This window comes from Crinia signifera, chromosome 19, assembly GCF_055691185.1.
Source record: "Crinia signifera chromosome 19, ASM5569118v1, whole genome shotgun sequence".
Lineage (NCBI taxonomy): Eukaryota > Metazoa > Chordata > Amphibia > Anura > Myobatrachidae > Crinia > Crinia signifera.
This window is the reverse complement of record NC_139226.1, coordinates 115,971,283-115,993,822: the sequence shown is the minus strand read 5'-3', so window position 1 is coordinate 115,993,822 and position 22,540 is coordinate 115,971,283. Positions and strand designations below refer to the sequence as shown.

Below are 22,540 nucleotides of genomic sequence, written 5' to 3'. Positions count from 1 at the left end.
ACGTGAGCAGTGATAGCCGCCCGTCACGTGACATAGACACGCCGTTGCCAGGAGCTCCTGTCAATCACTGTCACACCTCTCACCCGCCCAACTTTACGACCAAATGGTGTTACGACACTCTTTGCCGCAAGGCGCCTGTGCACAACGCGCATGCTCGACAGAGCCGCCATCTTGCTCCACCCAGGCAATCAAAGCTGGTCACGTTTATTACATGCAGACTCCTCGCCATCGCTTCCTTCCCCGCTTACCGTGATACATGAATTCAGCAATGCCGCCGAGGGCTGCGTGTCAGATCTCACTCCGCAGCTGTAGTAGAAATGAGGGGTTATAGTTCTCCGGGTGTACCAAGATGGCACCTGTCCGTCACATCGGTGGAGGCGCGCCCCCTGGAGGGCGGAGGAGGCAGCAGCGCCTGCCGTAAGTGTTCCCCGTTTCGCCGGGGAGGTCATTGCAGACAGAAGGAGAGGACCGAGGCCCTCATCGTTCCTCCAGCAGACATGCTCCGCCTGTGCCTGAGGCTCCGCGGCCCCCTCCGCTCCGTTCTGCCGGCCCGGGGACAAGGAAACCCGGCGGGGCGGCTCCGGAGGTACCACATGGGAGCGGGGAGCCGGCTCCGAGCCCTTATCGGGGACACAGGCAGCGCTCCTGCAGCCCGGGTGCTGGGGAGACAGGGAGCGGAGGCCGGGCGGAGGTGGTACAGCCTGCCTCCCCATCAGAAGGTGAGCAGCCGGCACTGGGGGGCTGGCAGTGGGGAGGGCACAGGTATCCTGCATGCTGGTGTCACTACAAGTTCCAGCGTGCCCTGTCTGCCTTTCTGTGCATGCTGGGACTTGTGTTTCCCCATTGCATGGGTGGCCGGTGCCTGTATTGTGCAGTGTTGGGACAGTGCCTACATGAGCAGGGCGGGGGGTCACTGTGGCATAACGTGACCTGGTGGCACTACAGTGGGCACAGCTCATATGTGGTGCTGGCAGTGTGACACATTACATTACCTGTATAACAACATTGCCAGTGTATCCCCTCCTTGTACCCACTCCAACCCATCATCCAGCCCTGGTAGAGGATAGGGGGCAGTGAGCCATATGCTGGGGTCAGAGCACTCAGTTGCTGGGTGTCAGGTGAAGGGCAGCATGGAATCTGCCTGGTATCTGTGTGTACAAAGTTTTTTTCAAGGTGACAATGAGTTTCCACAGATAAAACCTGTCGGGTGCTATTACTAATAATAATCGTCACAATGAGATCCTATATATACTGTTAATAAGGTGACTTTAACATTCCATCAAATCTAATGCATGTTGTACTGGTGGAACGATGGTGCTGCTTACACTATGTAATTGTTCTTTTTGTTGTTTGGAGAACCAAACCAATTGATCTGCTGGTAAAGTATAATCCCCGCGTTGTGAGTGGGCCATGGCTCATCTAAACCTCCTGGAACCACTGTAATATATGTAAAAACACAGAAGCTGCTCAGCTGAGCTCTCAATGGCTGCCAGTTTGCTAACTGTCCCAGTGGTGTTCCATTTACTACAGGTCAGCTTCAGGTATTTGATAACTGGAGCACTGCCATGGGGTAAGGGAACACCTGCTCGCTGTACATGAGGTGTGTGTTTTAATGGAAACAGGATATCTCTTACATAGGTCTGCAAATTCATTTGTGTCTTATTGGAAAATATCTTCCCGTCTCTAGGTACCTTTGCCTGCACTTTCCCCCACAATGCAGATGGGAACCATTGCTCGTTGGGAGAAGAAGGAAGGGGAAAAAATCAGTGAAGGGGATCTAATTGCTGAGGTAATAACAGCCTGATTCATGCTTCCAACTATTTGTCATCATTCAAGTGTATCATTTTTATTATATTTACCTTTCCCACTGCACGGTATAACCTTTATGTTTGTATCCTTAAAGCCCTGTAATATATTTGATTGGCCATCGCTGAACTAGGCAGAGAGAGAATGTCTCAAAGCCTTAAGAATTTTTATTTGAACGCTGTAAGAAGAGCAGAGATGTACATGGGAAACTGTATTGGCATGAGTTTCACTATGGTTTCTTTAACGCTGTCATTTCTCAGTAGCTTCTCTTATTTAATGTAACCATTTAAAAATATAGCAGTAATGGGACCTACACATGGGGAGATTTTGCAGAGCGATGCTAGATCGCACAGCGCTATGTGCTGAGCGGTCTGTCAGGGCTAGTGTTCTTTGGTGACAACACCGGCCCTCATCTGGTGTAACTGGACTTTATCCAGCATGCTGAATCTTAATTGCCAGGTGATAGCGCCGCGCATCTCTGTGGCCCCTACACACGTAGTGATGTAGGGCATTTTCTAAGCGATCTAGTCAAATTAAGTTGGATCACTTAGAAAATGCCCTGAAATCAGCCCATGTGTATGACCCATTGAGATGCCCATCTAAATCTTTAACGGGTAAGTAAACTGCAACAATTATTTTTTCACACATCGATTTTAAGATATATTTTTATTGTTGCCAATATGTAAACTTCAATGTTAAAAAGGTATTTTCTCTGTATCTCGTCTTGTATCTTTAAAAAAAGCATGTCTATACTGGTGCTGCCCTAGGATATGTGGTTAATTGGCCAAAATATTGCCTGTCACTTGTGCTTACAGTGACAGCAGTGTCCATGTGTCTGTCCATGAATCCACCAGTTGACATACTGTGACAAATATTTGTTACCTAGGAGACTGGAAATGCAGTTTTTTTTTTTTTTTGATGTTCAATTACCCAAACTGATTATAAGCATTGGCTGCTTTTTCCCTAAAACTAAAGATGCCCAAAATGCTGTACATTTCTAGTTCTATACATCAGTGACTTTTCAGGTATTTTACTTGGCTCCGTAGAACATATTCATTTTAATTTACCAATGTGGCTTTGCTAGGCTTGTTAACTTAAAATGCATTTAATACGTATATGCATTATACCACAATTAAAAAGATTCATTTGATATCCAAAGAGCACAAGGATGGCTTGTCTGATCCAAAGTTCTGTAAATCGACAGTGAAAATAATATTGCAGTCGTTTTTTAGTAACTTTCCAACCCTTGTCTCACAGGTAGAGACTGACAAGGCCACGGTAGGATTTGAGAGTTTGGAGGAATGCTACATGGCGAAGATCCTGGTGGCAGAAGGAACAAAAGACGTCGCCATTGGCGCCATAATCTGCATTACTGTAGACAAGTAGGTGACTGTCGCCTGTGGTCTGTGCACGCATTTTATATCACTGTGTATTATGTAACTACTGTCAGTTGTGAGGATAGCCTAAAGGAGCCCATACACTCTCCGTTCTGGGCGTCCGTTCTGTACTTTTAAAGTACGTATCGCATGCCTTGTGCATGCAATGCGATACGATGTAAAGCTAGTACAAAAAGTATGTGCAGCACGTACTTCTTGTACTGTACTATGAGATGCTGCGGGAGCGCACATCTCATAGTACAGAACGGACGGAGCGTGTATGGGCTCCTTTAGTCACAATGCTTATCATATGAAAGCAAGAGGTGCTGTCATACAAGTATGGAAACCTGTGATGACTTATTTTATGGTAAGGGGGCGCTGTGTTCCTTTTACATACACAAGTCTTCCTAGTGAACACTGAAGTTATAACATGTTATTAATTGCATGAGTTTATGCATATATTGGGATATGGTCATTTGGTCTACAGCATGATGGTCGACATGGTTCTAGGACGACATGGGGATATGTCGACAGTCAAAAGGTCGACATGGGGTTTTTCACTGTTTTTTGAGCCGACATCTGCCGACAAGCGGTATTTCATGCCCTACCATCCACTAGGGCGGGGTGTGCCGAGCGTAGTGAGGGTATGCGGTGCACTTTAAACTGTATCCATGTCGACTGTGTAGACATTTGGGTCAAAATATGATGAAAAACCCCATGTCGACCTTCTGACTGTCGACCTTCTGACTGTCGACCTAATGCTTGTATCGACCTAGAACCATGTCGACCTTCCCCATGTTGACCTAATGCTTGTCGACCAACATACTGTAGACCAATTGATCCCAACCCCATTTATTAGCATCACTTGTGTATAGCACCCATTCTGTGTGTTCACGTTTCTGTTGGAGTAGTATATTGGATTGAACATAAGCACAGCGCACTTCTTCAGCAGGGTGTAGGAAGAACATGACTTCCAATGAGGAATATAAATCTCCAGCCGGGAGCAACACTAAACATCGAGAGATGTGTAGTTGTACAGGGGGCCGTGTATTGTCCACCCCTGCATTAACATTTTATATATTGGATTCCAGCTGGACCATACAATGTTCTAGTTCTTCATTTGTAAATATAACACTTGTTTTTTTGTTTTGTTTTTGTGACGCATATTGGAGCTCTATATACTAACCTGCAATTCATAGGAACCCAACTTGCGCCCTTTACAGAAAGTACATGCCAGCTACATGTCAGGGTAGTGTTTTAGAATAAATTTATTTTTTTATATATATACAAGAACTCGTGTAGGAGAATAAAGAAGAAAGATCATCTTAATTTAGTTTATAGCACTGATTGTCCGATCTTGTTTAGTAGTAACCAAGTATTTAGTAATCCTGTTGTGTCTTCTGCCTAAAAGTACCATTGTCACATTTTATATAGCACTTGAAATTATGTATATAGTGTATATTATGTGTATAGTGTAGTGTGTATTTTGACCATTTTACAAATTCCTAAATAATCAATTTGGTCTCTCATTCAACAGGCCAGAACTCATTGATGCCTTTAAAAACTACACCTTGGACTCTGCAGCTCCCGCCACGTCTACTCCAATAGCTTCCCCGGCAGCTCCCAACCAACAAACCCCACCACCTGCAGTTCAAGCCCCCGGCAGCACCTATCCCACTCACATGAAGGTGAACTGGGCTCTCCCTGTGTTAGGGATGCCGTATATCTTCAACACTTTGCAAGTTATTGTGATATTGCAGATCATACAACAGCATAATATGCTTTAATACAGGTCATGACAGCCTTTGGGGACTTCCGGTATATGTAGTATCTTACATCAGGGGGTGATATTACTCTTCCTGATGTGTCCGGAAAGGATGACATCAGAACTCCTTATTTATAACTAATAAGCTCAGTACTCACTGTTTATAAATATATTGTTTCTAGGACTTAAACATATGTTGGCACCACCTGTGTTTTTATATTGGTTCCGCTTCCAGTGTAGGTATATTAAACTGCTATTCTTGTTATAATGTTATGAGGTCAAATTTCACAGGTTGGATGTTCTGGATCTAAAAGTGAAATTGTGATAGAAATAGGTGGGTTTAGTTTGGGTTTCACACTTTTATGAAGTTTTTATCATGCCAGGAAGTGACTCTTAAGTGGTCAATCCCGGGTCACAACTGTTGGTACGTCCCGACAGCCAAGACCCTGGCCCGTTTCGCTCGACCACAAATCGCCAAGCGGGATTCAGTGTCCCTTCTGTTGATTGTCGAAAAGGGGGGCGTGTCCGCGTAAACGGCCATGGATTGTCGAGATCCGGCCGTGATTAGGACAATTCACAGCCATTCTTGGCAAAACAGGCCCGACAGCTTTTAAAGTCAGGCCCATTCTGTCAATCTGCCTCTTCTGTCGGGCAAGACAGCATTGAATAGGTGCCGTCTGCTATTTTCCCAGTTGGAAATAGCGGTGGGGATTGAATAAGATACGATAACGATTTAGACCAGGGCCACATTCATGTAACGCCCTGCATGCAGTGTGTTGTGGGTAACATGGTTCTTTTGGAAACTGACACCGAAACCGTGATCACCACTCTCTGACTGATGCCTAAGGAGTGGTAGGCAGCTGACACCATTACACTTGCTGCTCAGGGCTTATGTTCTAATGCAGGCATGTCCGAACTGTGGCCCTCCCGATGTTGTGAAACTACACATCCCAGCATGCTTTGCCACAGTTTTGCTATTAGGCAATGCCAAAACTATGGCAAGGCATGCTGGGATATGCAGTTTCATAACAGCTGGAGGGCCAATATACATTGAAACAATGTATAATAAACATAAAATACATCATTTTTAATTTATTATTATTATTATTGTAGTCTTTCAGATTTTTTTCAACTTTATTTTAAAGACAACAGTGAATTTAATTTCAAATGATACCGCTTTTACACTTTTGGGGACCCAGGTAATTGCCGGGTTGGTGATGTGTTGAAGTGCCGTGTGAAAGTACCAAAGCTTATAACCTCGGTAAACCAACCTGGCAATTTGAACTGTGATATAAGAAGGATTAAACCCAGTCCGCTCTCTGTATAATGGGCGACCAGAGTTTAATGTCTGACTTGGCATTGCGACGTGAAAGAAAAGTAACAGGGATTTGTTTTTATGTTGTTGTTTTTTTATGTATGCATTGGGAAAAATTGTAAAAAAAAAAAGTTCTAGCGAAGCATACTGTACCTCCTCCATCATTTACCTAATGATGAGTGTTCCCATTATTGCTAAATAGATCATGTTGCCGGCCCTGTCACCGACCATGACCATGGGCACAGTGCAGAAGTGGGAGAAGAAGGTTGGAGAGAAACTCAGTGAAGGAGACCTTCTGGCCGAGATTGAGACCGATAAAGCGACCATAGGTAACTAACTCCTGTAACATATGGAGAAACGACAGGGTACAAAAATATAGGGAGTACATTTCCACCTCTGCCATACATGCTGTGCTGCCAAGCTCTTGTATTGTGAGGCTATTCAACATAATAACATTATAGGACGGGTCTATGTACAAAGGAAATACAATGGCAGTTAAACTTGTTACACCCCCATAGGAGATAACGGAACCCCTACAACAGGAATATTATTTCTCCATGCAGTATATTTTCTAGTATGCAAATACAAAGGGGAATGTGCCAGGAGAACCATTTTATTAATGAGGATGAAGAGATACAGAATGGGGGACATGGAATGTTTCCATTGTAGCTTGTTTGTTCTGCTGGTCCCACTCATTACCTTTTTATCTCTGTCATATCTTAGGCCCTTATTCTAGTTGAATCGAACGGATGCGTATTTCGGACAGGAACCAAGTGCTCTTAGCCCCGCCTACCAAACTGACCGCGAGTGGATGTTTTATATAAACACCTCCTCCATCTGCGGGAACCGCCCCCATCCTCCGATGGTCGCCGACCATCGAATGATGGACCGAGTGGTCAGGCAGCACCGAGTGCTCCAGACCACTCGGACATTTCTCCGTATGAAATCAGGGATATGGGCGGGCAGCTGGCATCCGGCTATGTCAGCTGTCCACCCCCCACACGTGCGTCACGGCCGCATTACCATACGTACGCCTAGTGTTTACATGGAAACGCGGGGCGTACGCATATGGGTTATGAGCCCAAACAGCCCTTCACGCCCCTCTCCACCCCCTGCTCGGATAGTTCCGTACGATCATTTTCTGCACGGACCTCACGCCGTGTTCGTACGTGTGAGGCGTTCGCACATGCGCAGATACGCCTCTGCACATGCGCAAATACCAACCATCGGCTGTCCGTCCGCACTCAGAGTCATCCGACTCAATCAGAATAAGGGCCTTAGTGAGAGATCCTTGTGCTGTTTCTTACATTCTTTTCTGTGTCACTAAAGGTTTTGAGGTGCAGGAGGAGGGATACTTGGCTAAAATCCTGGTGGCTGAAGGCTCGCGGGATGTACCACTTGGGACACCTCTTTGTATCATAGTGGAGAAAGAGTCCGATATTGGGAGCTTTGCTGATTACAAGGAGTCGGCTGTAGAAATCGATATTAAACCCCAGGCGGCTCCCTTCACTCCGGTAGGTGTCTGCTCTGGACGGTGCAAATAATCAGTTATGCCAAAAGTGTAGTTTTGTAATTGTCGTAGCCTTAAGGGGGGGGGGGGGGGTGTTCAGTATGTGCCCGTATTTCCTGAAAAGGGAAATATCGGCACTCACCTATTCAATCCACCTTTTTTTTTTTTAAGTCGGATCTGTTTTGTCGGAAATGGTCTCGGGTTGTCGCTTTCACAGCCGTTTTTGTCAATCCGCTGACTTTTGACACTCGACAGCTGGAATAATTGCATACCGACTATCGAGTTACTGTCGGATCAGCGGAAATCGGCATAGGATTCTGACTGCTGGGATGTTCCGACGGTTGGAATGCCATATTGCATACCCCCATTAGAGGGCCGCCATACACACTAGAAGATTCTTTCCAATCTGGCTTAAATTTTTTGGGAACAAATTACAATCAACCATTTGCTCTCAAAAGTTGAAAAATGGACCAAAGCCGTCATCTGCATAAATTGATTTAACCAATTTGTCTGAATGATCATTTTTGTCTGATTTTCATGTTTAGGAGCAAATGGTCATTTGCTCCCAAAAATTTCCAGATTTTCGTTCCAACCAGCCAGATTGGCAAGATAATCTTCTAGTGTGTATGGGCCCAGTCATTATGTGCATTGCAGAATTGGAGATTGAAGTTAATGATCAACGGTATAATTTAAAAAAAATTGCTAAAAATAATGGCCACATGAGATTTTTGTTTTTTCATTTAATGTTCTCCATGTTTTGTACCTTGGGACTAATACACTATGAATATATGATATAATTGGAAAATATAGGTGCAAGGCACAGTCCGTGTGTACTACAGTGACTAAAATTTACTAAGACTGAAGTCCTATTGAAGATGGGATGTTGCCAATAGCAACCATTTAGATGCTATCTATTATCTTCTAGAAGGTGCTAAATAATGAAGTAGAATCTGATTCTTCGATAGATCCCCCATTTTAGTAGCTTGACCACTTGGTATCTCACCAGCATATGTTACATAGTTCTGGTGTTTCTTGGACAGTTCATATTGATAGCGCACGGGTCAGTCTGTCCTCACTATGCTGTGTCTCCTTTCTAAGGCTGCCGGGTTGCCGCAGGCTCCACCAGCGGCCGCTGCTGCTGCTCCAGCTCCAAGTTCTGCTCCTTCTGTGTCCAAAGGGAGAGCGTTTGTGAGTCCACTGGCCAAAAAGCTGGCGTCTGAAAGAGGCATCGATGTAAAGCAAGTGAAAGGTGAGACTTGTGCTACAGACACCAGCGCCAGACAATGGGGGAGATGTTTTAAAATACTATTTAATTTTTTTTTAAATGTCGGGTCCCAATGCTACGCAATATCCTGGTGAAGCAGACACTCTTATTGGCCAAATGTATTATTCTGTCTAGAACGAATAAGGGGGTGCGGTATCTCACCTAACCGGTGATCCAAATCCTCCCCTTTTTTGGCTCCCCCCCCCCCCCCCCCCATCGGAACCCGCTGTTGCACTGCGATGTGTCAGCTCTTTAATCATAGTCCAGCGCTGTCATCCACCACCCCACCCACCTCTGCTGCCATACTCACTGAGCATGCTCGAGATCTCGCTATTATTGGGAGATCTGCACACTCTGGTGCCACCGTTCGCCACTGGTAGGGACCGCGCTGTCGCTGCAGTGGAGATCAGGCATATCCACCTGCAGCTCTCAAAATCGTAAGCTGCCGGAGGCAGAATGTCCATACATTGCTATAGGCGGTCTATCTATTAGACAGCAGCACCGATATGGACAGTGGTGCATAGTGTCCCTGTCATATAACCAATGCCGGTAACAACATACATGGGGTAGAAGCGTTATTGGTGAACATAACGTGTGGGCTTATACTACCTCTCCGCCATACTGAACGTTCACCCCTTCTGTTGCAATAAAACCCTTTCCCAGATGATGTGGGGTTATCCTCGGGGGTTCTACCTAGTTTTGTGCCACGGGTTATCCTAATATAAATACCCATCATGTGGGAAGGAGCCAGGATACATGGTAGGGGATTTAGTGCGGCAAGATAGATTTGCTTCTTTAATACATTGTGCATTTACTGTCACTTGTATATTTATATATAGACTGTTGATTATTGTTCTGAATAGTAACTGAACTAAACATAAGGCAGCCATTAAATGTGACTCCAGGTTATCCAGGCTTTTAATGCAGCCTTTTTTTTTTTTTCTTCTTTGAATAATGTATCACCTACTTGCAGTCTCCACATGGGATAAGGTTGGATGGTCGACATGGGACAAGGTCGACACAAGCATTAGGTTGACCATCTAAAGGGCGACATGGGGTTTTTTGAGCCGACATGTGCCGACAGGCGGTATTTCATGCCCTACCATCCTCTAGGGCGTGGTGGGAGAATAAAATAGTGTGCCGAGCGCAGCTCTACGTTTCAGTGTCCATGTCGACTGTGTTGACATTCGGGTAAAAAAAAACAGTGAAAAACTGTGTTGACCTTGGGGTGTCGACTAAATGATCCGTACCCATCCACACTCATTATGAACTTTATACATCAGTAGTCCCTGGTGAGGTGTGAGATTATAGGATTCCTTCCCTGGAACGTAGGGGGTGATCTCACTTTTTTGTAACCTAAAGGGCCTATTCTCTAGTCATTGATTCTTGTCCGTTGTTGCTATTATTGCTACTTCTATCACTACGACTACGGTTGCTGCTTTATCTTACACTTTGTTCTTTTGGGTTATATCAGGTACTGGGCCAGATGGCAGGGTTACAAAGAAAGATATTGAATCCTTCATTCCTCCTAAGGCTGTGCCTGTAAGTATTCTCTAGTTCTTTAAAATACCTCCCTCATGTATATTTATATGCTATAATCTATCTCACTTTAGATATGGGCGTTTTTTTTTTTTTTTGTGGTTTTGTTTTTTTAAAATAAACTAAAGCTCTCATTTTAATCCCCTTCTGAGCGATATCCTTTGAAGTATCGCCCATTGTTTATGCTACGATTGACAAACGATGCGCGTTCCCGTGGGTCGTTTGCCACTCCCAACCTCTGTCCTTGCAGCTCCATTTGACATATAGTGAAGGACTGCATGCTTTTTTTTCGGACACACACACACGCCCCGGTGACATCAATGGACGATATCGTTCAGTGTTTATGTGCTATATCGTTCATCCGGTGGCACCGCCAATATAGTTCACAATATTATCGGTGCCTAAAAGAGCACAGTCTGATGCACGTTTTATAGCTCTCAATATAGAGCAGGGACCAGCAGTTAGTATGCTAACCTGCTGCATTACTACACACTCCTACCTCCCTGGTACATGAGAAGGACTTTTCCCATTGGCCATATTCACAGCGCTGCAAACCACTTGTGGTGAGTTTATAAATAAAAACGGAACACAAGACTGTTATGATAGCAGTGTGCGTCTATCTAAACAGACTGTGCAGGTTAATGCCTGGTACACACCAGAACATTCCTGATTGTCAGTAGATCGTTAGCAGATCATGCGATGGTCTGGTGGAGCACATGATCTGCAATCCGATCTGAGTCTGTATCCGGTTGAATGGATCTTTTACAGATCCTACCTGCAGCAAGTAGGATCTGTAAAATGACCAAACGACAGCGGGGACGCGCATCGGATTGGAATCGAATCGAAATTGGATCTAAACATGCAAAAACATGCCCAATCTACATACAATCGATTGGAATTGGATCCAGATTGATGGGATTGAGCCCTAATCGTTCTGGTGTGTACCCTACATAAGTTGTCTATTACTGGTGATATATATTTTGTACACTTATTCCCTCAGGCGGCTCCTCCAACTGCTGTTGCTGCTCCCCTGACCCCTTCAGCTACCCCATCTGTTGCTGCTGTACCCTCCGGTGTTTTTACAGATGTTCCTATTAGCAATATTCGAAAGGTAGGACAAAATAGTTCCAAGTCTAATGCATCAATTGTTGTTCCTTCTTTGCTACTCCAATGCCTGTCTGTTCTCCCTCTGTCTTACTAGTCACTCTCTGGTTCTAAGGAACCTCTAACCCAGTGTTTTTCAACCACTGTGCCGTGGTACACTAGTGTGTATTCAGCTGTTCTCAAGTGTGCCCCCACAGCTAGAGTTGCCCAAACCAGTTCAACTGTTATTCACTGGTCTCTTGTTTTCATGTGAGGGCCAATGTGTTTTATTTTTGTTACCTGTGGGGACTAGTGTGAATGTTTTTTTCACTTGGGGGCCAATAGTTTTTTTTTTTTTTTCTCTCATGTGGAAGCTGATGTGTTTTTACCTGTGTTAGTCTGATGACGTGCCTTGGCAATTTTAAAATCTTGTTTGGTCTGCCACCAATTGGAAATCACTGCTCTAACCACTACCCCCTTCTCTCACCTCAGCCTCCTAGTAACTGCAGTGTTGTTTTGTTCCTGTTCTGCTCCATTTCCATTCTTATTGCTGCAGATTTATCACTATTCTGTGAGAGGCTTTACAAACCGTATAACTGCTGATCCCATGTCATTGGCACTTTGGAGCCGTTCTGGACACTGGGTGGTTATGATATCAGTGTTTTTACATTATTCAGAATGGGACATGGCAATATATATAATTTTTTTTTTTTTTATTATTATTATTAAAAAATATATATATTTTGTGGAATTCTCACCGGTTATTTGTCTGTAGGTGATCGCCCAGCGGCTTATGCAGTCCAAACAGACGATACCTCACTACTATCTTTCTATTGATATCAATATGGGGGAAATAATACAGTTAAGAAAAGAGCTGAATGAGGTAAGAGCTAATTCCTGTGGTAAAATATATATATATATATATATTAGAACAGACATAACATTTGCATGCTGTGCTTTCTTACAGTATGTAGTCATTGCGACGTGTATGTGTATATATAACGCCCATGGATCGTCACGATTCCAGCCAGGCTTGTTCTGCCATGATCCCTCTTCAATGTTGTCGGTAAAGACAGCATTGAATAGGGCTCTGCCACTATTTCCCCAGTCGGGAATAGTGGCGGAGGATTGCATCCCCCCATAGTCTGTATGTCTATGTCCCCCCATCCCCCCATAATTGTATCCAATTACACTGTTAACATTTTTTGTGAGGACACACACACATCACATTTTCCCGGTCACCCGGCCGTGTGCACAGGTGCATTTATTACTCATTGACACATTTTAAAAGATCCACAAGTGGAGCTAATTATTTCACTTGTGATTCTGTGAGGAGACCTGCAAAACATCCACTGTTTGTGGGGTTCTGAGGACTGAGTTTGAGAATCTGTGCTCTAGGGCATTTTCTTCTGGAAGAGATATACAACAAACAAGTGAAAAACAGGTAGGCACTTCTTTTTCACTTGTTTGTTGTATATCGCACCCTGAAGAAAATGCCCCAGAGGCATTGAAACATTGGTACTTGTTTCCTAGCACGGTGCCCCCGATTTTCTGTTGTATGGCATCGTATGCATTGTATCGCATCGCATGCCATATAGTAAATGTACCCCTACGCCACCCCCACTATCAACGCCAACCCGAAGCGTGACGAGCGGCGGTGGTACTCGGCCTCCGACCTTTTCATACCCCCACTATCCACGTCGGCGTGGAGTTGATTTTATATAGTGTGGCGAGCCACCGAGTCCGAAGCGTGGCGAGCGCGCGCGTATTACTTTGCATGTATTCCGCGTCCCCTCGTGGGGCTCGCTGCGCTAACCACGCTTTGGGCTCGCTGCGCTCGCCACACTATATATATATATAATCAATTCCACGCTGACGTGGATGGTGGGGGTATGAAAAGGTCAGAGGACGCGTACCGCCACCCCTCTCGGGCTTGCTACGCTCGCCATGCTTCGGGTTGGTGTTGATAGTGGAGGTGGCGTGGGGGTGCTTTTAACATTGTAAGCACCCCTTACGGTACTTATACAATTAATAATCTTATATGGGGCCTATTTAACATTGAAAACACCCAGTAGGGTGCTTATACAATTTAAAATCGTATACCATTTGTTTATGGCATACAATGCGATGGTATACGATTTTAAAATTATAGAACATCGGCTGCCGTCGTGTAACATTGCATCGTATACCATTGTATGGCTTATGGTATACGATGCGATGGGCGCCGTGCTAGGAAACAAGTACCGAAACTTTGATTGATTGTTCTGGATTAAAAGTGTTCTTTTCACCAGATAAAAACGGGAGCGACACTTTTGTGTGTGTGTGTGTGTGTGTGTGTGTATCAAATGTTGTCACCAGGTGGAGGTACAAATCAACTTGGCGCTACTGATTGGTCTGTGTAAACTGGATCTCTCCTCATGTTACAGGTTGCCAAATCTGACAACGTTAAGCTCTCGGTCAATGATTTCATCATTAAGGCGTCCGCGCTATCATGTCTAAAAGTTCCTGAGGCCAACTCCTCCTGGATGGACACAGTTATTCGGCAGTAAGTAAGAAATGCATCTGATCTCACCTACACCTTTGCTTACTCAGCGACTCTGTTCCCATTCTGTCTGCTCGCCCTTCCCAGACACACAGGGTCACTGACTGATACCATAATTGTGTCTTCATGTGTGGTATCAATATTTCAATCATTGGTTTTTACCCTGTACAGATGCGGCCTTGTGCACCTAGCCGCTATACACCATGCAGCATCAGTGAGTTGCACAAAGTGATTTTGCATCTTCGCTACAACTATGATGCAACAAAACCACTGCATGAGTATGCACGGATTCAGTGTATACACAACACTTTATCTGTGTGCAACCGAGTCCGCATCTGTATATGAAGCACAAAGCCACGGGCCTCGGCAGTGCAGCACTTTGTGTACAGATTCAGACACACAGTTATACAAGTGTCGTATATCAGATTAATCGGTGCAGATTTGTGGAGCAACTGTGTCAAGCAAATGGTCGCGCAGGATCTGGTGCATCACAAGAAGGGCTGTGCGGCGTGACGGTAGCAACAGTGTACGAAGGCGCCTCTGTACTATGGGCCTGATTCAGTAAGGCTTGCTAAGCAGGGGTTCGTTTGCTGCTTAGCAAGCCCTGTAATGCCGACCACCACCTGGCCGAATGTAATACTCACCACCTGCCACCGAATTTCCTCGGTACCATGTACACGAATACTTCCTCTCACATGGGGCTCGAAGGGGAGAGCAATCATTCAATGGTCCCCGACTGTCAAATGATTTCTTTCCCCATTGGAAATAAGTCAGTCTGAACTGAATTTCCATCGGTGTCTGCCAAAGAGGCATCGGCCCACCCTCGTTCCCAGGGGAACGGCAATAAAACGCTGGCCGTTCCACAGACCCAGCCCCCTGTTCACCCCTGCCCACCCTCTCTGGAGCGAACAACTCCCGGTGTCTGCACATGTGCAAATACGCACGTGCGCAGACCACCCCCCACCAGTGTTGAATCAGCCCCTATGTTTATATTGTATTATCTGACTGCTGTTGGCTTGCACGTGCGTACACCAAGGACCTGCATGGACAAGCCCTGGTGATGACATAAGTGATCCATGTCTATTGTTCTGTACCGGTCGGGCAGTGTCTCCCATTGGAGTCATTTCAGATCAGGTGATGTATTTTTGTTTCCAGTCTGTGATGTCGGAGTACTACGTGATAGAGACATCAGTGCGGTTATGGATGTAGGGAGAGAAAGAGGCGTATAATGTCATTTTGTGCATTTTACCTTGGTATGCCCAAACGTACAGTATTTCTGTCTGAGAACTGATGCTAGGTCTCTCGCCTCCCAGGAATCACGTGGTGGATGTAAATGTGGCGGTGAGCACCCCTGCTGGCCTGATAACCCCAATCGTCTTCAATGCTCATATTAAGGGCCTGGCATCTATCAGCAAAGACGTGACCTCTTTAGCCACCCGAGCCCGGGAAGGCAAGCTAAAGCCGCATGAATTCCAGGTACGCTCCTTTTTATTGGATTCAACCAGATCCTTTTAGATTCTCCCCATATAGTACACTTTCCTTCCCTGAGATAAGTGGTTTTCTGTAGTAAACTTAAGCAGATTGCGAGATTTTTTTTTTGGAGAAATAATACGTTGTGGAAATATGTAATAATATTTCAAAAATCGCTTCGGTGTCTTATAGAATTTTTTTTTTTTTTTTGATCATCTAACTTGAATGTCAAATGAGATTTCTGTCACCAGCGCAAGTTTGGCATTCTCGTTGGGTAAGATCTGCTATGCTCCGTGCTCTGCACAGGTGTATGGATGCAAAATAGGTAATTTGCTGTAGGATTCAGGTATTTTATTGAATGTGTAGGGTTCTTATTTATTTAAGTTTAGTTGCCTTAGAGCAGTGGTTCCCAACCTGGGGTACTAGTACCCCTGGGGGTACTCTGCAGACCAGTTAGGGGTACTCGGAAATAATATTGGTAATGGCGGAAAAAGAAAAAGTCTCCCAATGGTAAAAGAAGTCTACCATTGGCATGAAAACAAGCCACGTTGTGTCATTTCCAGTTCCATCTGCAGCATCATCAGCGTCTACTTGTGCTTTTGCCCAACCAGCAATTCACTGAGAGCTACCGGTGAACATCTGTCCGCACTGACATGGGTGGAAGAAGCATTAATCCTACAGGTGTTAGCGGGAACTCTGGAGACAATACACAGCCAGCGGCCAGACAAAGACGGACCTGATTCCTGACCATATACTAGTCCTCGGCTACTCCTTAATATTAGGACATGCATACTGCTCACTTACACTCATAAGTACTGTGGAAATTTCAAATTGAGAGGAGGGGTACTTATAAATGAAAAGCCTAAACAAGGTGTACGGGAGAGAAAAAAGGTTGGGAACCACTGCCTTAGAGGGATATTCAGTCCGGGATTCCGATTGTCGGAATCCCAGGCCGTTTTTGTGACGGAAAGTCAGAGTATTGTTGAAAAATCCGACAATCCATTTTCAAAAAAACAGATCAGACTTGTTTTAATGTCTGATCCTTTTTGTCGGAAACAGCCTTCAATGCTGTTGGAAACGGCTGCATTAACTAGGCGAGGGCTGGCAGAAATAACGGCCGGGATTGAATATCCCCTTAATCTTCCAAGCTGCCTCTGAGAATACCAGTCACTTGTCCCAGCTTCCCTCCTTACTATAGTATTGCAGCCTTTGTCACTGCGTGTGGAGCATGCAAGCGTCTCATGGAAGAACTAACGGTAATATACTAGAGGTCGATTTTACTATATTTAAAATAGATGTTGTGTTTCAGGGACTAAAACAAACAATGGTTAAAATAGATTTAGAGTAGATCAAAATCAACCTTTAGTCCAGGGGTGGGGAACCTCAGGCCCGGGGGCCGTATTTGGCCCCCGTAGCCGGTCTGAGTGGCCCTCCCACCCGTCTGGCGGCTTTGCCCGCAGTAAAGTACAGGGGAATTCTCGCGAGAGGTCGGTAGTTCTCGCAAGATTCCTCTTAAGCAACAGCAGCCGGAGACTCTCAGTCCTATTCAACGGCAGCCGCCGGAGCGTGGGACGGCTGCAGCAGGACAATTTGTAAGAGACATTTTTACATATGGCCCTCGAAGGATTTTTTCCCCATACAAACGGCCCTTGGCACAAAAAAGGTTCCCCACCCCTGCTTTCGTCAATTTACCCCATAATAATAATAATAATAATAATATTTATATGGCGCTTTTTCCAGTAGGACTCAAGGCGTTTAACAGAGAGAATTAATGTAATAAAGTACAGGAACACTGAAGTACAGAAAAGCTTTTCATAAACCATACATAAGGGAAGGCTTGAGTAAACAGGAAAGTCTTGAGTCTGTTTTTGAAGGATTCTAGAATGGTCCTGAACTCTGAAGGGAAGTGAGTTCCATAGAGCCAGAGCTGCATGGCTAAAAGCTCCAGATGAATTCCTCTGATTCTGGGGTATCTGAAATGGGTGCCAAATACACAGGAGGTAATCGCGCTTTCAGAACCATTTGACTTGTATTGCAGTAATATAATTATGCCCTTCCAGAGAAAGATTATGGTGTAAAGTCATCTCCATTATACATACTGCGTAACATTTTTAGAAAAGCAAAAACACTGTGCACTTTGTATTTTACAATTGCCCATCTGATATTGAATGTTGTATATTCTAGGGTGGAACATTTACAGTGTCCAACTTAGGGATGTATGGCATCAAAAACTTCTCAGCCATAATAAATCCCCCTCAGGCCTGTATCCTTGCTGTGGGAGGATCCGAGAACAGGCTGCTTCCAGCAGATAATGAGAGAGGGTAAGTGAATTACAGGATGTTCTCTACGTCCACTGGGCATAGGGATAGGTCTGTTACTGTGGCTGCTTGTGATTGACCAATGGTTCAGGTCTAGAACTCACTAGATCGCTTATAAGATGCCCCATACATCGCTCCGTGTAGCGATGCGCGGCCCCATGCATCGCTCCCATGCATCGCTATCGCCCAGTGTTTAATATCCAGCATGCCGGATAAATCTAGTTAGAGCGCCAGTCAGGGCCAGTGTACTCACCGGAGGTGACCGAACACTCAGCACACTGCGCTGATACTTTGCTGTGCAGCACTGTGCGCTGAGTCATCTAAGCTTTGCTCAGATCGCTCAGTAAAATCTCCCAGAATGTTGGCCCCATTAGTAGAGAATTATTGCCTCATACTCCTGAGATGTAATGGGGGTAGTGCCCCGGTCCCCCAAATGCTGGATCAGGGGATAACTAATATTAAACCTGTTAAAAAAAAAAACTGAATCCCCCGATCTTGACTGTTTTCAGTTAGGATCAGGCAATATTAACCGGTTTCATTTTTCTGATTCCCCCGATGGATTGCCGGTCATCACTGCTGGTGGAATGGGGTATTGGTGATTATATGGGGGCCATAAGATTACAAGGGAGCAGCCGGCTTCCACATTTCCTGCTCTGCCCAATGGAGGGAAGGAACCAGCGCCTAATGAATACTAGTAAAGCACCTAAGGGTCATTGGGGCAGATGTATTAAGCCTTAACAAGAGATAAATGGGTACTTGTTTCCTAGCACGGCTCCACCGACTCTAATTGTATGCCATCGGGTCGGAATAATCGGTGGCTCGCTGCGCTCACCCCACTATATAAAATCAACTCCACGCCGACGTGGATAGTGGGGGTATGAAAAGGTCGGAGGACGCGTACCGGCGCCCCACGCGGGCTCGCTACACTTGCCACGCTTTGGGATGACGTTGATCGTGGCGTTGCGTTAACAATGGGGGGGGGGCATTTGACATAATTAACCATCAGGGTGGGTTTACAATTAAAAATCGGGTCTGGGGGGGCATTTAACATTGGGTCCAATGTAAAAAATTGGGTTGGCCGCGTCGCATCGCATGCCATTATAATGCGATTTTTTTTTTTTAAACTGTATTAAAAACGTCTTTAAAGCCCGAAAATCGGGTCTGTCGGATCCCATCGCATACCATAAGTTAAGGTATGCGATGGGACCCGACGGGCGCCGTGCTTGGAAACAAGTACCGATAAATGCAAGTGTGATAAGGAGAGATAAACGTCCAGCCAATCAGCTCCTTACTGACTTTATTCAAACACAGCCTGTAACATGGCAGTTAGCAGGTGATTGGCTGCCCATAGTAACCAATCAGATATTGTCTATCATTTTGTAGGATGCAATAGAGAAATGATACAAAAGCCGATTGGTCACTATGGGCATTTTTAGAAGCTTTAGTAATATTACCCCCTAGAGTCTGAACTGCATTCTCATTGGTCCATTCCAGGAAATGGCTATATAGGCAACACAGGTGCAGCTTAGTATTACATAATAGTCAGAGCAGTAGCGATAATGCAATATTTCCCATTTGTCCTGTTATGGTTCATGTGGGGCCCCAGAAGGCAGCTGAGGGCCCAAAAATAATGTGTTCACATTGATCATTGTCTGGCAGGCCCATTAGTCTGTGTCACTCTGGATCTATTAAAGGTCCATACACACTGGGCGCCTATGCCCAGTGTGTATGGACAGGGATGATCGCTATCATCGCTGGGGGAAAGCCGCTCAGAGCATACACACTGAGCGGCTTTCCCCCTGCTCGGCGCCATCAGCAGGGAGATGACGGCTTTGCATAGCGCAGCGCTATGCAAAGCCGTTCATCTGCTGGTAATACCAGCAGATGAACAGCTTTCCCAGCGATGATGTGGGATCACGCTCGCAGCAGCGCTCATCACTGGGCCATAAACACTGGGCGGCTTTGAGCTGAAAGCCGCTCAAACTTGCTGTTTTGAGTGACTTTCAGCTCAGTCGCCCAGTGTGTATGGGCCTTAACACCTGTAGGTGGGTTGTAATTTTATAATGGGGGGCTTATAAACACGCAGATGTAAGAGGTGCACCTTCCCCCACCTAGTAAATAGTTTTTTCAAAAAAATCTTTGACTACTTTTTATCAACTATGATTCTAATCTCCGTTAAATGCTAATTTCTTAACTTTTTTTGTTTTCTTTTTATTTTAAACGCAAAGTTATTAATGTGAATGTAATCCGTCCAATGAATGGTTGTAAATGAGTGACAACGTGACACTTTTGTTATATATTTTTTGCAGTTTTGACGTTGCCAACATGATGTCTGTCACTCTGAGCTGCGACCACCGCGTGGTAGACGGGGCTGTTGGTGCTCAATGGTTAGCGGAATTCAAAAAGTTCCTGGAAAAGCCTACAACAATGCTTTTATAAATCCAGAGATCTCTTCTTTCCTTGGGTCTACTCCTACTATTTATATACCGCCGTCTCAGAACACATAACTTTTTTTTTTTTTTACTTAAATGAACAAATTATTCCTCATATTGTACAGTAACCAGTCAGTGCTCTCCACTCCAGTAACTGTCCGCTGCCTGCACAGGGCTGTAATATGTTCATGTCATTAATGGTATAAACATTTCTTACCATGGTTACTGTTCCCTGAAAGGGTTTTATATCGTGGCTGTCAAATACGTCATGAGCAGGTCATATATATAAATATAGACATATATGGTGGTCTGCATATTTGCTGATGGATGGATGAATAAATATATGTTTAGGAAGCTCGGCTCCATCTGATTTATTCTACTGGTGGTTAATATTGTCATCTGTAAAGGAATTACTTAAGAACAGGGGTGGGCAACAGGCGGCTCGCGACTGTCCCGCCACTCAAACCTGTAGAGCAGTGACAAGCGGCCTGACTAGCTGAGCCACTTGTTATTGCGGTACAGCAGCAAGGCCTGGACCCCCTTGATTGCAGCCTGGTGCGGTGCCGCTGATGCCCGACCCGCGCAGCATTACTAGGAGTGTGGGAGGGGATGCGGCGACGCGGCAGCCGCACCAACCAATGGCGGGGAGGTGGCTGCTGCGTGAGCGCGTCCCCTCCCACACTCCCAGTAATGCTGTGCAGGTCGGGCATCAGCGGCGCCAGAAAGTCCACCACGATCCTCCTGTCCTGGCTCTACGCTGACTGGTGGCTGCAGTTTTTTGGTGGGTGATGTACTGATGGTGATGAGAGGGTGCACACTGATAGGGGGTACAGTGGTGAGGAGGAAATGAGGGTGTGTGATGGGGATGCTATGAGGGATTGTGCAGTGGTGGGGATGCTATGAGGGATTGTGCAGTACATTGCTTAATAGGGGAAAAATGGCAATAATAAATACTAAGCTATACAACACGGCTTTATACTGTGTAGGTTCCGCAGTTGGCTTTAGGGATGCCAGAAAATAATTTTTTTTCCCTAAAGTTAGTATTATCTTTATGGATTATTGTTCTTCTTTACATCTCTTCTAAAGGTGCCCACACACAGATAGATTTAATGAACAATGCAATGTCTTAAACAATATCAAACGCACACACACCGAACAACTGAATAAGTGATCAGAGGGTTAGATGGGTTATTTAATGATTGTAAATCATAGAACACATTATTGCAACCTCGTTCAACATGCTTACACACAGAACAATGTTTGCCAAATTGTGTATATCATCTTTCCGCCTGCTGAAGGGATCAGCGAGCTGGATGAACGACCGGAGGACGCTTGTATTGGATCATGGAGAGTTATTAAACTATTGGTCATTCCGATCGGTCAAAATAACGGCCATGTCATTTAAGGAATTCTTACCACGTGTGGGCAGCGTAAACTTCTTTTTGGGCTGAAGTGGCTATTAATTGTGCTTGTCAAGGCAACTAGCGCTTTGTGCATTTCAGCACAGCTGCCTTTGTAACAAGATGGAAGTTTCTTACAAAGGTTAAAATGTTTTAGGTATATTGGATACTTGGCCTGGAAGTTATTTGTTTTATTATATTTTATTTTCTTGGTAATAAGTATAACTACAAGGGTGATGGCATTTTATGGATGAGACCGGACAGGAGACCAAGGCGCATCCTTTATGCTGCCTCCCGCACCAGAGGCAACTGTTTGTGCAGCTCCCATGGGATGTGGTCAATTTACCTACAATCAAAATACCGACGCTCAAAATACAGACTTGTACATACTTTACCATCCCAGTGGATATGGAGGGGGAATATAATAGTGTGTTGAGTGCAGCGAAGCACGGGGGTTTATGTCAACCTATGTCAACATACAGACCCCAAAAAATATGAAAAACATGTCTAATTTTTGACCTGTCTATATTTTAAATGCAGGTATTTTGACTGTCGGTCAATTGTCGGTATTTTGACCGTTGGGATTTTGATTGTAGGTAAATCATATCGAACACCCGCTCCCACTCGTATATCTCCTGAGCAGATTGAAAAAGGGCGGCTGATTCAGTGATCAGTTCACCCCTCCCCACCGGTGTGAAAACCTGCACATGTGCACAGCTG

At 45.0% G+C, this 22,540-nt stretch overlaps 1 protein-coding gene across 1 annotated transcript; it reads left to right on the top strand.

Moving 5' to 3' along the window:
* The first annotated feature begins 302 nt into the window (after positions 1-302).
* DLAT (dihydrolipoamide S-acetyltransferase) lies at positions 303-20,774 on the top strand. The gene is made up of 14 exons (XM_083163210.1): positions 303-719; positions 1,688-1,789; positions 3,064-3,188; positions 4,720-4,870; positions 6,465-6,591; positions 7,592-7,776; positions 8,871-9,021; positions 10,511-10,578; positions 11,576-11,686; positions 12,434-12,541; positions 14,085-14,203; positions 15,514-15,676; positions 17,855-17,991; positions 20,298-20,774. The coding sequence occupies exons 1-14, from the start codon at positions 318-320 to the stop codon at positions 20,425-20,427; spliced, it is 2,079 nt and encodes a 692-aa protein (XP_083019336.1). The 5' UTR covers positions 303-317; the 3' UTR covers positions 20,428-20,774.
* The last annotated feature ends 1,766 nt before the right edge of the window (positions 20,775-22,540 follow it).

Bases quoted from the DNA above. Each gene is read 5' to 3' on its own strand.
- DLAT (XM_083163210.1), top strand. From the start codon at position 318: ATGAGGGGTTATAGTTCTCCGGGTGTACCAAGATGGCACCTGTCCGTC. The intron at 7,777-8,870 runs GTAGGTGTCTGC...CTCCTTTCTAAG, and splicing joins AGGCGGCTCCCTTCACTCCG to GCTGCCGGGTTGCCGCAGGC. The intron at 17,992-20,297 runs GTAAGTGAATTA...TATTTTTTGCAG, and splicing joins CCAGCAGATAATGAGAGAGG to TTTTGACGTTGCCAACATGA.